The sequence below is a fragment of the Myxine glutinosa genome, chromosome 9, assembly GCF_964187855.1.
Source record: "Myxine glutinosa chromosome 9, kmMyxGlut1.1, whole genome shotgun sequence".
Lineage (NCBI taxonomy): Eukaryota > Metazoa > Chordata > Myxini > Myxiniformes > Myxinidae > Myxine > Myxine glutinosa.
The window spans coordinates 144,638,610-144,662,932 of NC_136269.1; the positions used below are offsets into that span (position 1 = coordinate 144,638,610).

Below are 24,323 nucleotides of genomic sequence, written 5' to 3' on the forward strand. Positions count from 1 at the left end.
TGCTTGCCAGTAGCGTTCGCTGCCTGGCTCAAGACGCCATTAACCATGCGGTCAGAGCCGAGAAAAAGGGGGAGGAGTTATCAGAGCGAGGCGTAGCCCGGTTAAGGGCGGAGTCGGTGAGCCCTCGCGACCAACCAGGGCCGAGGCGAGCTCACCGGTGGGTGTGTCCTAAAAGCACGCGGCTTGATACGCGAGCGTGTAATATAAGCACTCGTGTGGGACTACTTCTAGAGTGGGAGTGAGAGACACGAGTCGGTCGGAGTTGGAGTCTGTCGAGTCTGAGTCTGAGAGTCTGCCGGGGAGAGTGGCACCATTGGAGAGTCACGAGGCACGCGTCACAATTCTTCCGATTCAAGGACGCAATTCCTCCCCGATATATGAACCCCCCGCATGTAAGGTCCGCTCGCGCCGACAATACCAACCGCGCGCGCTGCCTGCCGGATTTCGCCGCGGAACCGGAGCCTGAACCGATGTGGAGCGTGGACCGGAGTGGAGGGTGAACCGGGGCCGGAGCCAACGCTGGCCCATCTGCTTGGACCTTCCTTCCTGCTATTCCCCTTTCGTGTAAGTCTGTTTGTGTTGTCCTGGGCGTGTTAGTTAAGACTGTATAAGGTTGCCCTGTGTCTGCTTCTTCTTCTTCTTCCTTTGTACATGCCCTTCTTTCGTTTCCTCTTCGGGTTTTTGTACGTAATTAATAAATCTCTGTTCTTCCTACCTTTTGGTTTCCTCTCCATCCGATCGCTTTCGTGATTTCCCTAATTGAGTACCTGTGGCACGATATCAGAACCGCTCAGAATCGGGTTAGTCTTCTTGTTAATGGCTCGGGCTTCGGATTGCTAAACCGCTCGGCAATTTCCATCTTGTCCGTGGTCCGAGCAGAAGTTATCTCCCTGTTTCACGGCCAGGGGTAGCACTCAGGTATTTGGGACTTCATTGACCAATCACCCTGGCTGCTCCCGACCGGAAGGAGCGTTATAACTTCTCGGGTTGGGGGAATGGCCAGCTTAAAGGACAAGGGGATTAATCCCCCCTTGGTAAGGGGAGCGCCGACCCCCGAATCTGTAACAATTGGTAGTCAGGAGTTGGGATTTGGAACCTGGGACTAAATTTATTTCGACCAAATTTTGGACACCAATTGTGCTATTGGCCGCAACAATTGGTGTCAGGGAGTGGGATTTGAGATCCGAACCGAATTTTCTACCATCTTAAAAAATTTGGTCAAAATTACGAGTGGCCAATTTTTTTTATTAAAAACCAAATTAAAATAGTGCCATTGATAGTCAAGGTGGTCGGATGCCGGTGGGGGAGATAGAAGAAGGGTTAGAATCGACCCAGGACCCCAGGGAGGAAGTGGGAGCAATGGAGGAGGAGGATAATGAAGGTGTGGTAGAGGGGGTTGCAGGCGCACAAAATGGCGGTGCCTCGCACATGGCGACGAGGGCCGCGCCCGCTGCGCAAATGGGGGTGGGCGAAATGCAAGCCCTCATGGCCCAATTCCTGGCGGAAATGCAGAAAGAGAACGATAGTATGGACAAGGTGGGAGAACAATTGGAACGAATGGGAAGTCAAATTGGGGAATTGGGAAGCCAAGCCCGGGAAGTAAATGAGGGACAAGTGAGGGGGCAAGCCAGGTATGAAGCGGGGGAAGTTCAGAGGGAGGTTAACCGCGGGGCAGGCGAGGAGGTCGCATTTGTACGCGACGAGGTAACGCAGCTGGAGGAGCGTGGGAGAAGCGAGGCTGAGCAAGGCGAAGTCACGTGGATCGGGATAGAGATCGCGACCCGGGGTATGGAGAAGCCGGCGACCGCCAAAGTAGAAAATAAAATTTTAATAGAGCCAGCGGTCGTCGAGGGAAACGAAAAAGAAATTAAAATCGAAGCAATAGTGGAAATTGGGTTGGAAGAGACGCCGGACTTAGAAGAGCAACAGCGGGAGGAAAGGATGGAAAATGTACGCTCACATCATGATGCTGTACTTATTAACCCGAATAAAGATTTGCAGGTGGTGGAGCGAAGAAGAAGAATCCCGAAGGTGAGCCGAGTGATATATGTATGGCGCAAGAGGGTTTTTCGCGCGGTTGGGATCGAGACGGCACCCGGGCGTTCGTGGAAGGTCCCTTGTGAGTGGTGTGAGAGAAAATGGCACGCGTGTGCGAATGGCGCCGGAGCGAGAGTGTGATACCGGGTGCGAGGGAGAATGCACGCCAGAGTGTGATAGTGGGAGTGATTGTGACACGGAGAGTGAGTTGGTTGTGGCGAGTGAGAAAGAATGCACACCTGGAATGGTTGAGCGTGTGCGAGAATGCACACCTGAGTTGGTGGTGGAGCGTGTGATTGGGTGTGCGACAAAGGATTGCACTCCCGTGAGTAGGTGTGCGCTGAATGGGTGGATGCAAGAGTGCACCCCCATGAGTGGTACGGAGTACATACCGGGAGAGTGTGCGCAAGAAGGTGCGCGAGAGAGGTGGGTAACAGAGTGTGTGAATGGTGGAATGGATGCGCAAGAATGTGCGCGAGTAGAATGCATGGGATGTACGAGAGGCGTTGGAGCGCCGGATTTTGTGAGTAAAGAACGGAATGAGTGGTGTGAGAATCGAGCATCGACGTTGACCGGGACAGCGTTTAGGCCGACGTTTAGCTGACGCGAGCTCTCGGTCCTTGACGGGCCTTGTGTGCTGCGGGGGCCAGCCGGGATCGTGGCCGTGTCGCCCCTGCAAGGAGCGCCGTGTACGGTTCGGGCCGGGTCCCGCCCTATACGGTCGGGGCCGCGCTTTGTTAGGCAAAGCGAGTGGCCCGGTTCGAGGGGAAGGAGAAGGGGTCGGAGCAGCGCCCCCTTGCGGTGGCGGCGCTCCGGCCGGGCAAGGCTGGGCCATCGCGCATGGGGGCGCAAGGCCTTGCGCCGAGATGGAGCTTGGAGCCTTGGCCCGACAAAACCTCCTCCCCTGAATCCGAATGCCAGACGGACCCAACCTTCAGTAGACCAAACCACCCGAATTCATTGCTCGGCTTTGCGAAGCCGAGCTTTGATGATGTAATGACGCACCGAGAGGCTCAAGTGTAGTGGACTGTTATAGCGATAGTGATGGTAGAGTAATGATGGCGAATGGTATATAGTGTAGAGGGATGGTGGATCTCCCATCCCTCACATCGTATCTTGGGGGCACATGAGCATTAGTTTATGGGGTATGGCTGAACAAACTAGCCCGGGAGGGTTAGGTTATTGATCGGGAATCTAGGAAATGACCATAGGTAACTGTAGATTTAAGTAGCGACATCATACCTGTAGTAGGTGACGTAGAGAGATTAGGTTGGTTGATAACGACGTGGGATGTGCAATAGTGTAAGGGATGACTGGGGAAGCACTAAGCTAGAGGGAAACCAGGTAGATTAGATGAGGCAGTGTGTTTGTAGTGAGAGTGATGAGATAAGGAATTGGTATGTAAGTTCTTTGTGGTGAGCCTAATGAATGGCATTGTATGGAGTGAATGGCTTGTAAGGTGTGCAAGTGAAATGCAGGTGTATAGAGAATAAATGGTGTGGAATCAATGGTGTGGAGTGAGTGGAGTGTGGAATGAGTAGTGTGGAGTGGATGGTGCGAAGGAGTGAGTGGGGGAAGGATGGACCCCCTCACGAGTACCCAGGGAGGGTAGTTTAAAAGTAGGTAGAGGGAGTAGGTAAATTGTGGTTGGATATTGGCATCTGTGGTGCGGGTAGTTGCACAGAAGTGTTGTGTTGGGTGCATTAGTGGAGTAAATTGGCTAGGCGTGTGGCCTGTTAGTGTGTGTGATTGGTTGAGCACTCCGCCACTGTTAGTCTGTCGGCCAGGTGAGGCTGCAGGTAGGCTCTGGGAGCCAGTTAGTGTTCAATGGGGCCCGAGGATCCGGAGGAAGGACCCGGGTAACCCGACGCCAGAGAGGGCGGTAGTGGGGTAAGGGAGCCAGAGGGCCTCCCCCAGGTAGCTTAGGGTGAGGAGCAGGTAAGCTCGGGAGGCAACTGCAGTGGCGGAGGTGCGCAGGTAAGTAGACCTGCTAGGGGAGCCACACGACCCAGCCCTGAAATTGTGCGGGGGGCACAGGGAGTAGAATCAGGGGAGTGAGACCCCAAATTGGTGAGCGCCACATTATGTGCAATGGGAATTGTTTTTTAGAACCGCATAGAGTAAAAATGGTCAATGGTTTGGCAGGGAAAGACCCCGGGTAGTGTAAAGTGTGTTAATGTCATTTAGAAGTTAGATAGGAGAAAATCTCTTCGCACCATCCGCATCCACTCACCAAGGTGATAGGACTCCAAACCATGAATTTGCAAATGTTTGGTTGGTTGTAAGACGCATCATGACGTGGGGGAGACATTGTTTAGATTCCATCTCTTCCTCCCTAGGAGGGATTGATGATAAATTTGGTTTCGGTGGGAGTGATGAAAAATTGGGATTGATGACGAATTTGGTATTAGGAGAGAAATGGGGAAGACAGGACGTTAGCGACGGATTTGTAAATTGTGTAAATACGGGGTAGGGGCAAGGGTAGGTTACGTGACGGGGGGACGGACGGACGGACGGGGGGAGGGACGTCCGGTAGGGACGAGCTTTCTCGGCTCACTCTCCTGCGCACCTCACCTTGCATTATCTTGTATTAATGTGAACCCTTGCGATCTTGCCCCGCTGCTTTGCTTGTCCTCCTTCCCCCACTCACGGACTTGTTTCTTTTGGGCCCGGGGGGAGTGCGCAGGTGACCGCAGTTGTGTGCCCGCACCTCCGCTGCTTCCGGCCTGCACTGATGCACCGTATGGACCACACGTTCTGTGGCATAGCACCACATATGGACCACACGTTTTGGGGCCTGGCACCTCTGCTGGGGACCGGCCACTGTGGCCAGCGGTATTTGCTTGCGGACCACTGTGTTTAAGTGGCACCTATGCAAGCAAGTGGACCACCTTAGTTGGCCCCTGCTGGCCGTAATTTAAAAAGTGGACGCGGTTTGTGCCCTTTTATTTTTAAATAGGGAGCAAGCAGCTTGCTGGGATGCCAGCTTGCTGGGATGAATGATCACGGTGTGTACCCCGGTTTAGAATAGGTACACCGTATCCCTGCGCATCGTAAGAGGCGACTAAGGGTTGGCGTCAGGAAGGGCATCCGGCCATAAAAACATTGCCTCAAACAGGGAACCATGATTGTCATGGGGCCCGCAAGGCCAACCCCCGCTCTAGCGGGGAAAATGGCCTCAAAACGATCATTCATTCATATATTCAGCAAGCAAGAAGGCAGCCAGAACCAGCGGCCCAGCTGAGAAGACATCGGACACCATGATTCGCATCCGCATGATGTCAGGAGGATGTTACTGTTCCAAATGTGTTTGGTGCATTTTCATTGCTGGTGCATTTTTTGTGTTTTGGTGCTGTCGGGTGCTTTTGCTGCATTTTATAATTTGGTGCTTATGGTATGGTGTATCAGTGCAGTGCATGGCATGACCTTTCCTCTTTTCAAAAGTTCTGCTTTTGTTTCCCCAAAAGACAGGTCCTGGGTGTAGTTTTGTAAATAATCAAAATAGTAGTGTTCTTTGTAAATAATGCTCCCCACCGGCTTCATGTGTAGCTCGAAAATTAATTCCGCAATTTGGTTAGTCTGTGGGCGTGTCAGCCAGGTAGAATGCAACGCAGCAGGCGGGACATATCTAGTTTTAAAAAATGTCGCACTCAGGGTGAGGTTAATACGAGAGGGTAACTACACCTAAGTGTCACACATAATGGTAAAAGATATTCCTTGTGAAACGGCCCGGGAGGGGGCTGGAGAAAGGGAGGGTGCTGTGTTACGGTTTTCAGAACCGTCACTTGTAAATAATAATCCCTTGTAAATAACTCCTTGTAAATATTCCCATTTGGTAAAAGTCAAAGGTCGCACCCTAGTTAGTCCATATTGCAACACGTAGGTCACCATAGGAACTTCTTCAGTTATTAGTCCCCTACCGGTGTACACCGGAGGGGACTAAAGGTTTTCACGCCGTCCGTCAGTCAGTCCGACAGTCCGTCAGTCCGTCAGTCCGTCAGTCCGTCCGTCAGTCCGTCAGTCCGTCCGTCCGTCCGTCCGTCACACAAAGAACATTTTTCCGGAACGCTTAATGCTAATGATTTCAAACCTGGCACATGGTTTCCTTATGATAAGTTACAGGTCAAGTTCGAACTTCACGACGTTTCGATCATTTTTAACAAAGTTATGGCACTTTGAACTTTGGTAATTCTGATAATTCTGATGATCCTTAACTCAGTGCCATTTTAAGTTTTAATTTCCTTTAAAAACCAATTTCTCTGCAATAATAGGACCGATTGAGATACAATTTTCACCACATGATGGACTCGGTCTGTAGAATATTTTAATGGTAATTATGACGTCACAGGTCATGTGGTTCGGTCGCCATATTGTTTTTCGTGAAAACACGAAAAACCCTTTTTCTCTGCAACGGCTGAACAGATCGAGGCCAAACTTTGCAGGCAGAATTGCATACCCATGACGAACAAAAAAGTCAGCGAGCATGATGTCATGCTTCACATGGTTTCAGAGTTATGACGTTTTTAAGCATGAACCTTTAAAATCGAGCTCCTCCCTCATTTTTGATCCAATCGAGGGGAAACTTCACAGATCTGTTCAGCACTAAAATGTCCTTTTGGAATTTGCGATAGGGCACGTGGTTTGGCAGATATCGTTAATTAAACGAAAATATTTTTTTAAATGGATATCTCTTGTTTATTCTCGAGTTCTCCTCAAGCCGCACTGCGCGTCCTCAGCCTCGTCTCGCGAACGTCAACAGCGCGACACAGCGCGCGCTTTCGGGAGGGGCGGAGCCAAGCCGAGCAACATTTATATACACATCGAACATTGATCGTGAACCGAAAAATATAATAAATTACTGATGGTTTCAGAGTTATGACGTTTTTAAGCATGAACCTTTAAAACCGAGCGCCTCCCTCATTTTTGATCCAATCGAGGGGAAACTTCACAAATCTGTTCAGCATATCAGTCGACTAAAATGTCGTTTTGGAATTTGCGATAGGGCACGTGGTTTGGCAGATATCGTGAATTAAACGAAAATATTTTTTTTTAAATGGATATCTCTTGAATCGCTAGTAGCCCGGCAGATAAGCTAAATATAGCATAACAATTGTGCATTTTGTGAGGAAAGCACCACATTTGGCACACCAGTAGACTATCATATTATGAAAAGATCTGGATATTGGGCCATCTCAGTTTCAGAGATTTGATTTTTGCAAGATTTGCAGATTTTGCAGATTTGCAAGCTGAGATTGCAACGCCAGGGACGGCCGACTCCTTCCTGCGAGCTGCCCACGTCACCCGCACAAGAAGAGCTCATCAAATCACTGCAGCGGCACTGCACATCCTGCAACACCGTGCGTATGAACGCCACTGTATGACATATGCTGATGATGCAGAAGACCTGCCTGAGTTCGAAGACTGGTGTCACCAGAGAGGAGAAGACATTCCCAACTTTCAGTACTGGGCAACTGTGATGGAACTAGAGATGTTGGTACTGGTCTACGTGCGTTCTCTGCGGCAGGCTTCATTCACGATGTACCTTGATGCCCTGACGGAACTGGTCCCATGGTTCCATGCCTTAGACTGCACACACTATGCCACGTGGGTCCCTGTTCACCTGAGGGACATGGTTGCACTCCCAATGAAGCACCCAGATGTAGCCAGATAATTCAAGGCTGGCAACTTCACTGTATAGAAGACGAAGAAGGTGTTCTCTTCGATCCCAATCGAATCGAAATCTTGCAAAAATCAAATCTCTGAATCTGAGATGGCCCAATATCCAGATCTTTTCATTATATGATAGTCTACTAGTGTGCCAAATTTGGTGCTTTCCTCACAAAATGCACAATTGTTATGCTAAGTTGCCCCACTATAGTACCTCAGACCATGAGTTGGTAATAATTTATATAATTCACACAGTGCAATACGTGCAGGCCGCTCCACGGAGCGATCTTGGGGGCTTATCAGCGAGGCGAGGCGCGACACACACGTGTCTCAGCATACCTCAGATGAAGTTTGAAAACCAGCATCAACCGTGCATAAATTTGCATATTCGATCATTTTGGACAAAGTTATGGCACTTTGAACTTTGGTAGGGGACATGTATTGCAGCGCAATACTCAGAATGCTTGTTTCATTAGTATGTGTTTTAGTCAAGGCTGTGTTCCCAATCGTTTGACTCTGCGTTGCATTAATCAAATAACATAGGCCCCTTTTCAAATCCGGTTAATTTTGCGGCTTGCCTCCCTCCAAATTGTGTTCCCTTGCTTGCCAGTAGCATTCGCTGCCTGGCTCAAGACGCCATTAACCATGCGGTCAGAGCGGAGAAAAGGGGGGAGGAGTTATTGGAGCGATGCGTAGCCCTGTTAAGGGCGGAGTCTGTGAGCCCTCGCGACCAACCAGGGCCGAGGCGAGCTCACCGGTGGGTGTGTCCTAAAAGCACGCGGCTTGATACGCGAGCGTGTAATATAAGCGCTCGCGTGGGACTACTTCTAGAGTGGGAGTGAGAGACACGAGTCGGTCGGAGTTGTAGTCTGCCGAGTCTGCCGGGGAGAGTGGCACCATTGGAGAGTCACGAGGCACACGTCACGATTCCTCCGATTCAAGGACGCAATTCCTCCCCGATATATGAACTCCCCGCATGTAAGGTCCGCTCGCGCCGACAATACCAACTGCGCTGCCTGCCGGGTTTCGCCGCGGAACCGGAGCCTGAACCGAGGTGGAGCGTGGACCAGAGTGGAACGTGAACCGGGGCCGGAGCCAACGCTGGCCCATCTGCTTGGACCTCCCTTCCTGCTATTCCCCTTTCGTGCAAGTCTGTTTGTGTTGTCCTGGGCGTGTTAGTTAAGACTGTATAAGGTTGCCCTGTGTCTGCTTCTTCTTCTTCCCTTGTACATGCCCTTCTTTCGTTTCCTCTTCGGGTTTTTGTACGTAATTAATAAATCTCTGTTCTTCCTACCTTTTGGTTTCCTCTCCATCCGATCGCCTTCGTGATTTCCCTAATTGAGTACCTCTGGCACGATATCAGAACCGCTCAGAATCGTGTTAGTCTTCGTGTTAATGGCTCGGGCTTCGGATTGCTAAACCGCTCGGCAATTTCCATCTTGTCCGAGGTCCGAGCAGAAGTTATCTCCCTGTTTCACGGCCAGGGGGTAGCACTCAGGTATTTGGGACTTCATTGACCAATCACCCTGGCTGCTCCCGACTGGAAGGAGCGTTATAACTTCTAGGGTTGGGGGAACGGCCAGCTTAAAGGACAAAGGGATTAACCCCCCTTGGTAAGGGGAGCGCCGACCCCCATATCCGTAACAATATATATATATATATATATATATATATATATATATATATATATATATATATAGTTACGATTTTTAGAACCTTCACATGTAAATTTAGTAGTAAATTCCCTTATAAATGACCCCTGTGTACATGTCCCCTTAATTGGCTGTTAATTAAAGATTGCACCTTAGTTAGTCCATGTCCAACACGTAGGACACTTTAGGATCTCTCTCTAGTTATATCATTATTATGGGTTCCAGGTAAGGCTGTGTTTCCAATAATTGACTCTACGTTGCGTCAATCAAATAAGATAGGTCCCTTTCAGATCCCCAATCGTCTCTGCAAAGTGCCAGTAACAGTTGGGCTGTTTTCGTGGGCATCACACCGCCTCTGCTAGCCCAGCAGCGTTCGCTGCCTGACGCCAAAGTCCATTACGCACGAGGCCACGAAGGGGGGAGGAGCTGCCAGAGCACGGGCGTGGCACCACCTCGTCATCAAAGGTGGAGTCAGAGAGCCCTTAACGACCAACCAGGGCTCGGTGGGCATGGCTTGATAGGGCGTGGCAAGAAACGTTTGGAGAGTTCGAGAGGGTTCCAAGGGCGTGGTTATAAAACCCTTGGCGCGAGGCCCCCCCACCAGAGACGCGTGAGGAGGTTCAAGAGAGGCGGATGAGCGAGGAGCACTGAAAGACGCATGGGCAAGGAGCACTGGAGAGAGACGCGAGGAGAGACGCGCTGACGACCGGGGTTTTGCTGAACCAAGAGCGAGTGCGTGCACGCGGGCCACCAACGGCATGCCGCGATTCCCGAACCTCCCTGCCCACCAGTCCTGTGGACCGTCTGCCCTTCTCATCCTTCCCGCCATTCCTGCCTGAAAACTCCATTAGTGTATGTGAGTTTGTTCTGTTTGTCTTGTCCCTGGGTATAAGTAAGAGTGTTTAAGGATTTGCGCTGTCTTCTTCCTCTTCTTCTGTAAATTGATTTCGTTCCCTTCTTCTTTGGTTTTGGTTTTTGTGTAAATAGTTAATAAATCCCTGTTCTTTCTTATTCTTTGGCTTCTTTCTCGTCCGATCGCTTTAGTGATTTCCCGATTGAGTACCTGTGGCGCGATTTCGGCAGAACCGCTTATAATCGGGTTTAGTCGTCTGTTAACGGCCCGCGTCGCAGCTCGCTTCGCTCGGCGCAATCCATCCATTACGCTGCGGCTCAGGCGGGAGTATTTCCTCACGTACCGTTAGGTGCTGGTACTTAGGTCATAGGAAGGATTGGCCTACTACCCTATTCAGCGCTGACCGGGCATGACGTCATACCCCCAGGACCGGTCGGACGGCCAGCTTAACAGGACAAGGGGATTAACCCCCCCTTGCTAACGGGAGTGCCGTCCCCTGGATACGTAACAATATATATGTATTGTTAAGGTTGGGAACGTACCATACCCTCCCGCGGTGTACTAAATTTAGACGGCCGAGCAACCGTTGGTAATTGCCGGGGTAATGCTGATTCTGTTATGGCGGATCGTTACACAGTGGGCGAACAGTGGTGGATCAATGGAGGAAGGGACATTCAGGGACAGAGAGAAGAGGAAACTTTTAACAATTTTATTTATTTACAAGTATTGACAGTGTAATTTTTCAATGGGAAAGAAAAAGGGACAAGAAACAGGAACTTAGCTTATCCTATGCCTTATTGCAATACAACATACAAATACAAATACAACATGGGCCCAGCACACATTCACAGGGGAGGGGAAAACGAACGTTGGAAACCTGTGAGCACAAAGGCCACGATGCTCCAGATGCCTCTCCTCGCTACGGCCTTTGTCTTGGTGTCGCCACCGAGCAGCACGAGCAGGTAATGGTGATCCCAGCACCAACAGGCAGGTGAAGGTTGATCTTCAGCACAGACTTGGGCAGGTGAGGTCGATCGTCAGCATGGCAGAGTGAGTACATCGGGACATGTGGAGTAGGCACGTCGTGATCTCGTGCAGGGTCAAGTGAGTATCGTGCATACGTGTGTCAAGAGGGAGTCCGACAGTCAGCAGAGTGGAATGAATACGTGCAAATCGAGCAAAGTCCAAGGCGAAGAGGATAATGCAGGCACGTGCTGAGACCTACAGAATCCAAAGCGAAGAGCGGTATGCCAAAAAAACGTGTTGCATGCACGATGTCCCAGGCCAAGAGAGAAGCAAACATGTGCTGAATGAACAAAGTCCAAAGCGAAGAGTGAATCTAAACATGTGTGCATCCAACAAGGTCCAATGCGAAAGAGAGAGAGTATCCAAAGACGTGTGCATCCAACAGGGTCCAATGCGAAAGAGAGAGAGTATCCAAAGACGTGTGCATCGAACAAGGGACAGAGAGACAGAGAGACAGAGAGACAGAGAGACAGAGAGAGAGAGAGAGAGAGTATCCAAACACGTGTGCATCCAACAAGGTCCAATGCGATAGAGAGAATACCCAAACACGTGTGCATCCAACAAGGTCCAATGCGAAAGCGAGAGAGTATCCAAACACATGTGCATCCAACAAGGTCCAATGCGAAAGAGCAAAACATGTGTAGAATGGCCTTTTGTCCACCCTCACCGATGGTGGGGGATGGAGGGTGTTCGAGGGTGTCCTGGCTCCCGATTTGTGGAGCCCGTCACTCTGCCCCCACTAGCTCTCTCAAAGGGACTCAGGAGGCCCTGATTGGTGCATATCGCTTATGGGAGGGGGACCTGTCTTTCCCTTCCCCAATGCATAACATGCTAACCTGAAATAAGGGGAAGGGCTAAGATAATAGTCTGATGTGAAATAACGATTCTAAGGGACTGGGATTGTGGTTGCCTTTACTTTTTAGTGGTTTCCCCGAAAACCGCAACAATATATTTATATTTTAAAGTGATTTTCACTACTGAGAGATGGGGCCAAAAGCTATGTATAGCACGGTATTTCAAAAAGTTGTGGATGATGACAAAACTTGGTGGATGAATTGGGTAGGTGACAAGAACAAGCCGATTAGATTTTGGTTCAGGTCTGGATGTGTTGGCATAGCGGTTAGGGTGCCGGCTTGGGATCCTAGGATCTTGGGTTCGAATCCCGGTCGATTGCTGAATTAACGCCAGGGGGGTTGACTCAGCCTGTCACCCTTCCGAGGTCGGCAAATTGAGTACCAGCTTGCTGGGATGAATGATCACGGTGTGTACCCCGATTTAGAATAGGTACACCGTATCCCTGCGCATCCTAAGAGCGTGACCAAGGGTTGGCGTCAGGAAGGGCATCCGGCCATAAAAACATTGCCTCAAACAGGGAACCATGATTGTCATGGGGCCTGCAAGGCTAACCCCTGCTCTAGTGGGGAAATGGCCTTAAAACGATCATTCATTCATTCATTCTGGATGCAGATCCGGCCTATCAGGAGGATACAAAACATAACCTGTTCAGCCTGGCGGAGGTATGCACTCTACTGAGTGCCGATCTAGTTTACCAATCGGGATGAGCACAAATGCATGGAGTATGCAGGATTTAGTGGAAAAAGAAAGACTAAGTGCGATAAAGCAGGCAGAGGTGCGAACATTCGAGATAGTGAAGGTGAAACACTTTGGACCAATGGTCTGATCTATAATATACAAACAATCCGGGTGTTCCAAAATAAAGCAGACAGCCCAGCGCCCGCCAATCAATGTCCTCAATCCTCAAAACATCCGCGAGTTGAAGGGATTTTTTTAACCTTCTCTCTCTCTCCCCCTCAATCCCATACATTATGCATTGTGCGTCGGTGCCATCTCCCATTTCTTCACACTCTTATTAGTCCCCTACAGATGTACACCGGAGGGGACTATAGGTTTGCACGCCGTCCATCCGTCCGTCAGTCAGTCCGTCAGTCCGTCAGTCAGTCCGTCAGTCCGTCCGTCCGTCCGTCAGTCAGTCCGTCAGTCCGTCAGTCAGTCCGTCAGTCCGTCCGTCAGTCCGTCACGCAAAGAACAGTTTTCCGGACTTTTTTTTCGAAAGCTTAATGCTAATGACTTCAAACTTGGTACATGGTTTCCTCATGATAAGTTACAGATCAAGTTCGAACTTCGACGTTTCGATCATTTTTGACAAAGTTATGGCACTTTGAACTTTGGGAATTCTGATAATTATGATGCTCATTAACTCAGTGCCATTTTAAGTTTTAATTTCCTTTAAAAACCATTTTCTCTGCAATAATTGGACCGATTGAGATCAAATTTTCACCGGAGGAGGGACTCGGTCTGTAGAATATTTATTGGTAATTATGACGTCACAGGTCACGTGGATCGGCCGCCATATTGTTTTTCGTGAAACATGAAAACCCCTTTTTCTCTGCAACGACTCCACGGAGCGACCTTGCGGGCTTATCAACGAGGCGAGGCGTGACACACATGTGTCTCAGCATACCTCAGATCAAGTTTGAAAACCAGCATCAACCGTGCATAAATTTGCATATTCGATCATTTTTGACAAAGTTATGGCACTTTGAACTTTGGTAGGGGACATGTATTGCAGCGCAATACTCAGAATGCTTGTTTTATTATTGTTCCTCGTTGTATTGAACTTAACATTGCCAAAGTTGTTTCCACCATCTTTCTTTGAAAGTCTGAAAAGAAGTGCATAATTAACAGATAAATGAATTGTGGAAAGGATTCAAGTGATTACTGCCTTATAAGGACAAGGTACGATGCGTGCTCAATAAGTAAAAGAAGCAGGTATTCATTGGCACAATAGCGTTGCCGTTTTCACACATTATAAACTAATTTGCTTGAACCATAGGGCTATGGGAAGTTTTGCTCATTGGTACTCCCAAGAATGGACAAGATGTGCATGGTTTTAATCCCACCGCAAATGCACGTGTTGGCTTAACGGTTAAGGTGGCTGGTTTAAGATACTAGGGTCTCGAGTTTGAGCACCTGTTGTGCCGTTAAATAACACGAAGTGGGTTCACTCAGCCTGTCATCCTTTCAAAGTCGGCAAAATGAGTACAGTACCGACCTACTGGAAACAGGAGGCACTGCATCGGCGGCACAGCCACGCTCCCAGCAATGATGCAACCAGCAGCCACAGGCTGCATACGAAATAGTAATATCCTGCCAGAGTTTAAATATGGGCTATTTTAATCCCACCAGAGTTATAATGGTGTGAGTGTGACCGCTGCTTGAGGGAAACCGCTGTTTTAGGGTGCACGCTGCTTGAGGGAGACCGCTGCTTGAGGGCGACTGCTGTTCGGTGTGACCGCTGCTTAGGGAGACCGCTGTTTGAGGGAGACCGCTGTTTGAGGGAGACCGCTGTTTGAGGGAGACCGCTGTTTGAGGGAGACCGCTGTTTGAGGGAGACCGCTGTTTGAGGGAGACCGCTGTTTGAGGGAGACCGCTGTTTGAGGGAGACCGCTGTTTGAGGGAGACCGCTGTTTGAGGGAGACCGCTATTTGAGGGAGAATGCTGTTTGAGGGCGACCGCTGTTTGAGGGCGACCGCTGTTTGAGGGACACCGCTGCTTGAGGGAGACCGCTGTTTCAGGGCGACCGCTGCTTGAGGGAGACCGCTGCTTGAGGGTGACCGCTGCTTGAGGGCGACCGCTGTTTGAGGGCGACCGCTGTTTGAGGGCGACCGCTGTTTGAGGGAGACCGTTGTTTGAGGGCGACCGCTGTTTGAGGGCGACCGCTGTTTGAGGGCGACCGCTGTTTGAGGGCGACCGCTGTTTGAGGGAGACCGCTGTTTGAGGGAGACCGCTGTTTGAGGGCGACCGCTGCTTGAGGGCGACCGCTGTTTGAGGGCGACCGCTGTTTGAGGGCGACCGCTGTTTGAGGGCGACCGCTGTTTGAGGGCGACCGCTGTTTGAGGGCGACCGCTGCTTGAGGGAGACCGTTGTTTGAGGGCGACCGCTGTTTGAGGGCGACCGCTGTTTGAGGGAGACCGCTGTTTGAGGGAGACCGCTGTTTGAGGGCGACCGCTGTTTGAGGGAGACCGCTGTTTGAGGGCGACCGCTGTTTGAGGGCGACCGCTGTTTGAGGGCGACCACTGTTTGAGGGCGACCGCTGTTTGAGGGCGACCGCTACTTGAGGGAGACCGCTGTTTGAGGGCGACCGCTGCTTGAGGGAGACCGCTGCTTGAGGGAGACCGCTGCTTGAGGGAGACCGCTGCTTGAGGGTGACCGCTGCTTGAGGGAGACCGCTGCTTGAGGGAGACCGCTGCTTGAGGGTGACCGCTGCTTGAGGGTGACCGCTGCTTGAGGAAGATCGCTGCTTGAGGGCGACTGCTGCTTGAGAGCGACTGCTGTTTGGTGTGACTGCTGTTTGAGTGTGACGGCTGCTTGAAGATGACCGCTGCTTCAGGGCGATCGCTGCTTCAGGATGACCGCTGTTTGAGGGAGACCGCTGCTTGAGGGCGAGTGCTGTTTGGTGTGACAGCTGTTTGAGTGTGATGGCTGCTTGAAGGTGACCGCTGTTTGAGGGCAACCACTGTTTGAGGGTGATGGCTGCATGAGGGCGACCGCTGTTTGAGGGCGACCGCTGTTTGGTGTGAATGCTGTTTGAGGGTGATCGCTGCTTGAGGGCGACCGCTGTTTGGTGTGAATGCTGTTTGAGGGTGACCGCTGTTTGAGGACGACCGCTGTTTGAGGGTGATCGCTGCTTGAGGGCGACCGCTGTTTGAGGGCGACCGGTGTTTGAGGGTGATCGCTGCTTGAGGGCGACCGCTGTTTGAGTGTGACCGCTGTTTGAGGGTGATCGCTGCTTGAGGGCGACCGCTGTTTGAGGGTGATCGCTGCTTGAGGGCGACCGCTGTTTGAGGGCGACCGCTGTTTGAGGGTGATCGCTGCTTGAGGGCGACCGCTGTTTGAGGGTGATCGCTGCTTGAGGGCGACCGCTGTTTGAGTGTGACCGCTGTTTGAGTGTGACTGCTGTTTGAGAGAGACTGCTGCTTGAGGGTCGACCACTGCTTGGGTGTGACCACTGTTTGAGTGCGACCATGAATTGAACTGATAGTGTGTGGACATGGACTACTACAAACATAGGTTGTAGTATGGTTTATATAGTCTTTTTAAAACAAATGTGATACGATAAATTTGTCGCTGTTGCCCGAAGGCTCGTGGAGAAACATGGATGTGTATTACATGCAGGGAGGGTAATGGCATCTTCCCACAAGAGAGTACATTCGTAAGTCCATATTCAAAGCAAGTTGCTTTGTGGTATTTTTACCATGGTTCATTCCTGGCATAAAGAGAGACATCTGCAGCATCTGGTCTCAGATGATTAAAAGAGTAGTTATCACTGCTCCTTTGTGGTTATGCCGTCGAGACAGATGGGATGAAGCCTTCCATAGTTGAACATAGGCGAGGTGTGTGTCCCTCACCATATTCGTCCCCATGCCAATCATGCTTGTAAATTTATTTTTCATTCTGAGGCAATCTAAATGTAATAAGCTTTGTGACATACGAAGCTAGTTTATTGCAGACGATTGAAATCCTGGTTAAGCCAAATCTACTGTTGTTGATTTTTTTTTGTTGTTTTTTTGTATACTGAATCGAGGCTCGTGAAAGAGCTAACATTTATTTCACAAACAAATCAACCAGACAAACAAAACACACAAAAAGAGGGAGCGGAAGACAAGATGGGGAGAGAAGGGGAAGCACACAACCACAACATTTGAGAGCAGGGAGAAGTGTGGGAGGGAGGACTTGGGGGCAGGAGGCATGGGAGGGGGAGGGCGGGGGGGAGAGGTATAAAACACAAGGGGACCGAAATTAGCGGGGGTAGAAAAGATCAAGGTTTTGGATGGGGGAGGATAAGAGATGGTGGTGAACAGCTGTTTTAAAGACCTGGAGGGTGGAGTGGGATTGAAGAGAGTGAGGGAGTTTGTTCCAGAGGCGGGAGAAAAGAGGAATGAAGGAGTGAAGGTGAGCAGAAAGTCTTGATTTTGGCAGTTTAACCATAAGAGGGTTGCAGGCAGATCCCCTCCCCACCTCCCAGCATTTCTAGATTACAGTTATATACTGTAATCTAGAAATGAAAATTTGATGCACACCTTCACAATGTCCTCCATTAAAATGGTATGGCAGACTGCGGAATATAAAGTCGTTACTTGTGTGTGTGCTCGAAACAGCTCGAGGAAAAAAGCATTTACCCCTCATTGAAGTCCCAATGCCCGTTGTAGACTCACCCATTCTGTGACGTTGACCAGGGCGCTGCTGGTTGGTTTAAGCATGACAGTACTACGGAACGGTGCACCGTTGAAACTGTGGGACACAACAAAGAAGTTCAATGAAGCTCTCATGAAAAGTTCACACAACAAACACAGCCCCAGCGCAGCAAATGAAGTCCCATCTTCGTGACATACTCGGTCTCGTTACAGGTTGTGCTCTTTTTGCGAATGCGCAAGACAATGATGCCGTAACAGAGCCGGGATGACGTAAATTGAGGACCAATGGTCCTGTAGCTCACCTGGGTGGTTGCCGAAACATGGAGTGATGGATGTACCAGGGTAAAAAGAAGCACTGGATTTAGAATACACGTTTTAGGTCAGGTAGTATTGCCATGATGTTCATGGGAGTGCTGCTGTATGAGCCTTGGCTTTTGAGATATTGCCCACTTGCGGTGATTATACCACTTCCTGTTATGTCAAACCTAGCCATATTTGATAAGGCGACACTCATTTTATCTACAATATCCAATAATAATTTATTTTTCTTTGATCCAATATGGCTTCCGGACCATGTGACTGATGACGTCATTGTTAGCAAACCATATACAACTCATCCCCTCCCCCTCTCCACCCCACCATACCGATGTTTACAGTGCGCATGTTAAAAAGTGGGTCCTCATTAAATCGAAGGCTCCAATCTTCTGCAGAGATTGAGGCAGTGTTCGGGCAACCTCGAGCAAGAACAGCAAATAAATGGCTGGACAAAAATGGAGAGGAAATGGATGGACAAAAATGGAGAGGAAATGGCTGGACAAAAATGGAAAGGAAATGTATGGGCAAAAATGGAAAGGAAATGGATGGACAAAAATGGAAAGGAAATGGATGGGCAAAAATGGAAAGGAAATGGATGGGCAAAAATGGAAAGGAAATGGATGGACAAAAATGGAAAGGAAATGGATGGACAAAAATGGAAAGGAAATGGATGGACAAAAATGGAAAGGAAATGGATGGACAAAAATGGAAAGGAAATGGATGGACAAAAATGGAAAGGAAATGGATGGACAAAAATGGAAAGGAAATGGATGGACAAAAATGGAAAGGAAATGGATGGACAAAAATGGAAAGGAAATGGCTGGACAAAAATGGAAAGGAAATGGATGGACAAAAATGGAAAGGAAATGGATGGACAAAAATGGAAAGGAAATGGCTGGACAAAAATGGAAAGGAAATGGATGGACAAAAATGGAAAGGAAATGGCTGGACAAAAATGGAGAGGAAATGGCTGGACAAAAATGGAAAGGAAATGGATGGACAAAAATGGAAAGGAAATGGATGGACAAAAATGGAAAGGAAATGGATGGACAAAAATGGAAAGGAAATGGATGGACAAAAATGGAAAGGAAATGGCTGGACAAAAATGGAAAGGAAATGGCTGGACAAAAATGGAAAGGAAATGGATGGACAAAAATGGAAAGGAAATGGCTGGACAAAAATGGAAAGGAAATGGATGGACAAAAATGGAAAGGAAATGGATGGACAAAAATGGAAAGGAAATGGATGGACAAAAATGGAAAGGAAATGGATGGACAAAAATGGAAAGGAAATGGCTGGACAAAAATGGAAAGGAAATGGCTGGACAAAAATGGAAAGGAAATGGATGGACAAAAATGGAGAGGAAATGGATGGACAAAAATGGAAAGGAAATGGATGGACAAAAATGGAAAGGAAATGGCTGGACAAAAATGGAAAGGAAATGGATGGACAAAAATGGAAAGGAAATGGATGGACAAAAATGGAAAGGAAATGGCTGGACAAAAATGGAAAGGAAATGGCTGGACAAAAATGGAAAGGAAATGGCTGGACAAAAATGGAAAGGAAATGGCTGGACAAAAATGGAAAGGAAATGGATGGACAAAAATGGAAAGGAAATGGATGGACAAAAATGGAAAGGAAATGGCTGGACAAAAATGGAAAGGAAATGGCTGGACAAAAATGGAAAGGAAATGGCTGGACAAAAATGGAAAGGAAATGGATGGACAAAAATGGAAAGGAAATGGATGGACAAAAATGGAAAGGAAATGGATGGACAAAAATGGAAAGGAAATGCCTGGACAAAAATGGAAAGGAAATGGATGGACAAAAATGGAAAGGAAATGGATGGACAAAAATGGAAAGGAAATGGCTGGACAAAAATGGAAAGGAAATGGATGGACAAAAATGGAAAGGAAATGGATGGACAAAAATGGAAAGGAAATGGATGGACAAAAATGGAAAGGAAATGGCTGGACAAAAATGGAAAGGAAATGGATGGACAAAAATGGAAAGGAAATGGCTGGACAAAAATGGAAAGGAAATGGATGGACAAAAATGGAAAGGAAATGGATGGACAAAAATGGAAAGGAAATGGATGGACAAAAATGGAAAGGAAATGGATGGACAAAAATGGAAAGGAAATGGACAAAAATGGAAAGGAAATGGCTGGACAAAAATGGAAAGGAAATGGCTGGACAAAAATGGAAAGGAAATGGCTGGACAAAAATGGAAAGGAAATGGCTGGACAAAAATGGAAAGGAAATGTATGGACAAAAATGGAAAGGAAATGTATGGACAAAAATGGAAAGGAAATGTATGGGCAAAAATGGAAAGGAAATGTATGGGCAAAAATGGAAAGGAAATGTATGGACAAAAATGGAAAGGAAATGTATGGACAAAAATGGAAAGGAAATGGCTGGACAAAAATGGAAAGGAAATGTATGGACAAAAATGGAAAGGAAATTTATGGACAAAAATGAACAGGAAATGGCTGGACAAAAATGGAAAGGAAATGTATGGACAAAAATGGAAAGGAAATGTATGGACAAAAATGGAAAGGAAATGTATGGGCAAAAATGGAAAGGAAATGGCTGGACAAAAATGGAAAGGAAATGTATGGACAAAAATGGAAAGGAAATGTATGGGCAAAAATGGAAAGGAAATGTATGGGCAAAAATGGAAAGGAAATGTATGGACAAAAATGGAAAGGAAATGGCTGGACAAAAATGGAAAGGAAATGGCTGGACAAAAATGGAAAGGAAATGTATGGGCAAAAATGGAAAGGAAATGTATGGGCAAAAATGGAAAGGAAATGTATGGACAAAAATGGAAAGGAAATGGCTGGACAAAAATGGAAAGGAAATGGCTGGACAAAAATGGAAAGGAAATGGATGGACAAAAATGGGAAGGAAATGGATGGACAAAAATGGAAAGGAAATGGATGGACAAAAATGGAAAGGAAATGGCTGGACAAAAATGGAAAGGAAATGGCTGAACAAAAATGGAAAGGAAATGGCTGGACAAAAATGGAGAGGAAATGGATGGACAAAAATGGAGAGGAAATGGATGGACAAAAATGGAAAGGAAATGGATGGACAAAAATGGAAAGGAAATGGATGGACAAAAATGGAAAGGAAATGGCTGGACAAAAATGGAGAGGAAATGGATGGACAAAAATGGAGAGGAAATGGATGGACAAAAATGGAAAGGAAATGGATGGACAAAAATGGAAAGGAAATGGATGGACAAAAATGGAAAGGAAATGGCTGGACAAAAATGGAGAGGAAATGGCTGGACAAAAATGGAAAGGAAATGGATGGACAAAAATGGAAAGGAAATGGATGGACAAAAATGGAGAGGAAATGGCTGGACAAAAATGGAAAGGAAATGGATGGACAAAAATGGAAAGGAAATGGATGGACAAAAATGGAAAGGAAATGGATGGACAAAAATGGAAAGGAAATGGATGGACAAAAATGGAGAGGAAATGGATGGACAAAAATGGAAAGGAAATGGATGGACAAAAATTGAGAGGAAATGGATGGACAAAAATGGAGAGGAAATGGATGGACAAAAATGGAAAGGAAATGGATGGACAAAAATGGAAAGGAAATGGCTGGACAAAAATGGAGAGGAAATGGCTGGACAAAAATGGAAAGGAAATGGATGGACAAAAATGGAAAGGAAATGGATGGACAAAAATGGAAAGGAAATGGATGAACAAAAATGGAAAGGAAATGGATGGACAAAAATGGAAAGGAAATGGCTGGACAAAAATGGAAAGGAAATGGATGGACAAAAATGGAAAGGAAATGGATGGACAAAAATGGAAAGGAAATGGATGGACAAAAATGGAAAGGAAATGGATGGACAAAAATGGAAAGGAAATGGATGGACAAAAATGGAAAGGAAATGGATGGACAAAAATGGAAAGGAAATGGATGGCCAAAAATGGAAAGGAAATGGATGGACAAAAATGGAAAGGAAATGGCTGGACAAAAATGGAAAGGAAATGGATGGACAAAAATGGAAAGGAAATGGATGGACAAAAATGGAAAGGAAATGGATGGACAAAAATGGAAAGGAAATGTATGGACAAAAATGGAAAGGAAATGGCTGGACAAAAATGGAAAGGAAATGTATGGACAAAAATGGAAAGGAAATGTATGGACAAAAATGGAAAGGAAATGTATGGGCAAAAATGGAAAGGAAATGGCTGGACAAAAATGGAAAGGAAATGTATGGACAAAAATGGAAAGGAAATGGCTGGACAAAAATGGAGAGGAAATGGCTGCACAAAAATGGAAAGGAAATGTATGGACAAAAATGGAAAGGAAATGTATGGACAAAAATGGAAAGGAAATGTATGGGCAAAAATGGAAAGGAAATGGCTGGACAAAAATGGAAAGGAAATGGCTGCACAAAAATGGAAAGGAAATGTATGGACAAAAATGGAAAGGAAATGTATGGACAAAAATGGAGAGGAAATGGCTGGACAAAAATGGAAAGGAAATGGCTGCACAAAAATGGAAAGGAAATGTATGGACAAAAATGGAAAGGAAATGTATGGACAAAAATGGAGAGGAAATGGCTGGACAAAAATGGAAAGGAAATGGCTGCACAAAAATGGAAAGGAAATGTATGGACAAAAATGGAAAGGAAATGGCTGGACAAAAATGGAAAGGAAATGTATGGACAAAAATGGAAAGGAAATGTATGGGCAAAAATGGAAAGGAAATGGCTGGACAAAAATGGAAAGGAAATGGCTGGACAAAAATGGAAAGGAAATGGCTGGACAAAAATGGAGAGGAAATGGCTGGACAAAAATGGAAAGGAAATGGCTGGACAAAAATGCAAAGGAAATGGATGGACAAAAATGGAGAGGAAATGGCTGGACAAAAATGGAAAGGAAATGTATGGGCAAAAATGGAAAGGAAATGTATGGACAAAAATGGAAAGGAAATGGCTGGACAAAAATGGAAAGGAAATGGCTGGACAAAAATGGAAAGGAAATGTATGGACAAAAATGGAAAGGAAATGTATGGGCAAAAATGGAAAGGAAATGCATGGACAAAAATGGAAAGGAAATGGCTGGACAAAAATGGAAAGGAAATGGCTGGACAAAAATGGAAAGGAAATGTATGGACAAAAATGGAAAGGAAATGTATGGGCAAAAATGGAAAGGAAATGCATGGACAAAAATGGAAAGGAAATGGCTGGACAAAAATGGAAAGGAAATGGCTGGACAAAAATGGAAAGGAAATGGATGGACAAAAATGGAAAGGAAATGGATGGACAAAAATGGAAAGGAAATGGATGGACAAAAATGGAAAGGAAATGGCTGGACAAAAATGGAGAGGAAATGGCTGGACAAAAATGGAAAGGAAATGGCTGGACAAAAATGCAAAGGAAATGGATGGACAAAAATGGAGAGGAAATGGCTGGACAAAAATGGAAAGGAAATGTATGGGCAAAAATGGAAAGGAAATGTATGGACAAAAATGGAAAGGAAATGGCTGGACAAAAATGGAAAGGAAATGGCTGGACAAAAATGGAAAGGAAATGTATGGACAAAAATGGAAAGGAAATGTATGGGCAAAAATGGAAAGGAAATGCATGGACAAAAATGGAAAGGAAATGGCTGGACAAAAATGGAAAGGAAATGGCTGGACAAAAATGGAAAGGAAATGTATGGGCAAAAATGGAAAGGAAATGCATGGACAAAAATGGAAAGGAAATGGCTGGACAAAAATGGAAAGGAAATGGCTGGACAAAAATGGAAAGGAAATGGATGGACAAAAATGGAAAGGAAATGGATGGACAAAAATGGAAAGGAAATGGATGGACAAAAATGGAAAGGAAATGGATGGACAAAAATGGAAAGGAAATGGCTGGACAAAAATGGAAAGGAAATGGATGGACAAAAATGGAAAGGAAATGGATGGACAAAAATGGAAAGGAAATGGCTGGACAAAAATGGAAAGGAAATGGATGGACAAAAATGGAAAGGAAATGGCTGGACAAAAATGGAAAGGAAATGGATGGACAAAAATGGAAAGGAAATGGATGGACAAAAATGGAAAGGAAATGGCTGGACAAAAATGGAAAGGAAATGGCTGGACAAAAATGGAGGAAATGGCTGGACAAAAATGGAAAGGAAATGGATGGACAAAAATGGAAAGGAAATGGCTGGACAAAAATGGAAAGGAAATGGCTGGACAAAAATGGAAAGGAAATGGATGGACAAAAATGGAAAGGAAATGGCTGGACAAAAATGGAAAGGAAATGGCTGGACAAAAATGGAGAGGAAATGGCTGGACAAAAATGGAAAGGAAATGGCTGGACAAAAATGCAAAGGAAATGGATGGACAAAAATGGAGAGGAAATGGCTGGACAAAAATGGAAAGGAAATGTATGGACAAAAAGGGAGAGGAAATGGCTGGACAAAAATGGAAAGGAAATGGCTGCACAAAAATGGAAAGGAAATGGCTGGACAAAAATGGAAAGGAAATGGCTGGACAAAAATGGAAAGGAAATGTATGGACAAAAATGGAAAGG

The 24,323-nt window shown here is 46.9% G+C and overlaps 1 protein-coding gene across 1 annotated transcript in view; it reads right to left on the reverse strand.

Annotated features, from left to right (window-relative positions):
* Positions 1 to 24,323, reverse strand: part of LOC137434833 (FACT complex subunit SPT16) — a 151,799-nt gene that overhangs the window by 30,310 nt on the left and 97,166 nt on the right. The window contains exon 21 of the mRNA XM_068127967.2: positions 17,472 to 17,547. Within this exon, the coding sequence (XP_067984068.1) occupies positions 17,472 to 17,547 (76 nt within the window). The remainder of the gene's footprint in view (positions 1 to 17,471; positions 17,548 to 24,323) is intronic.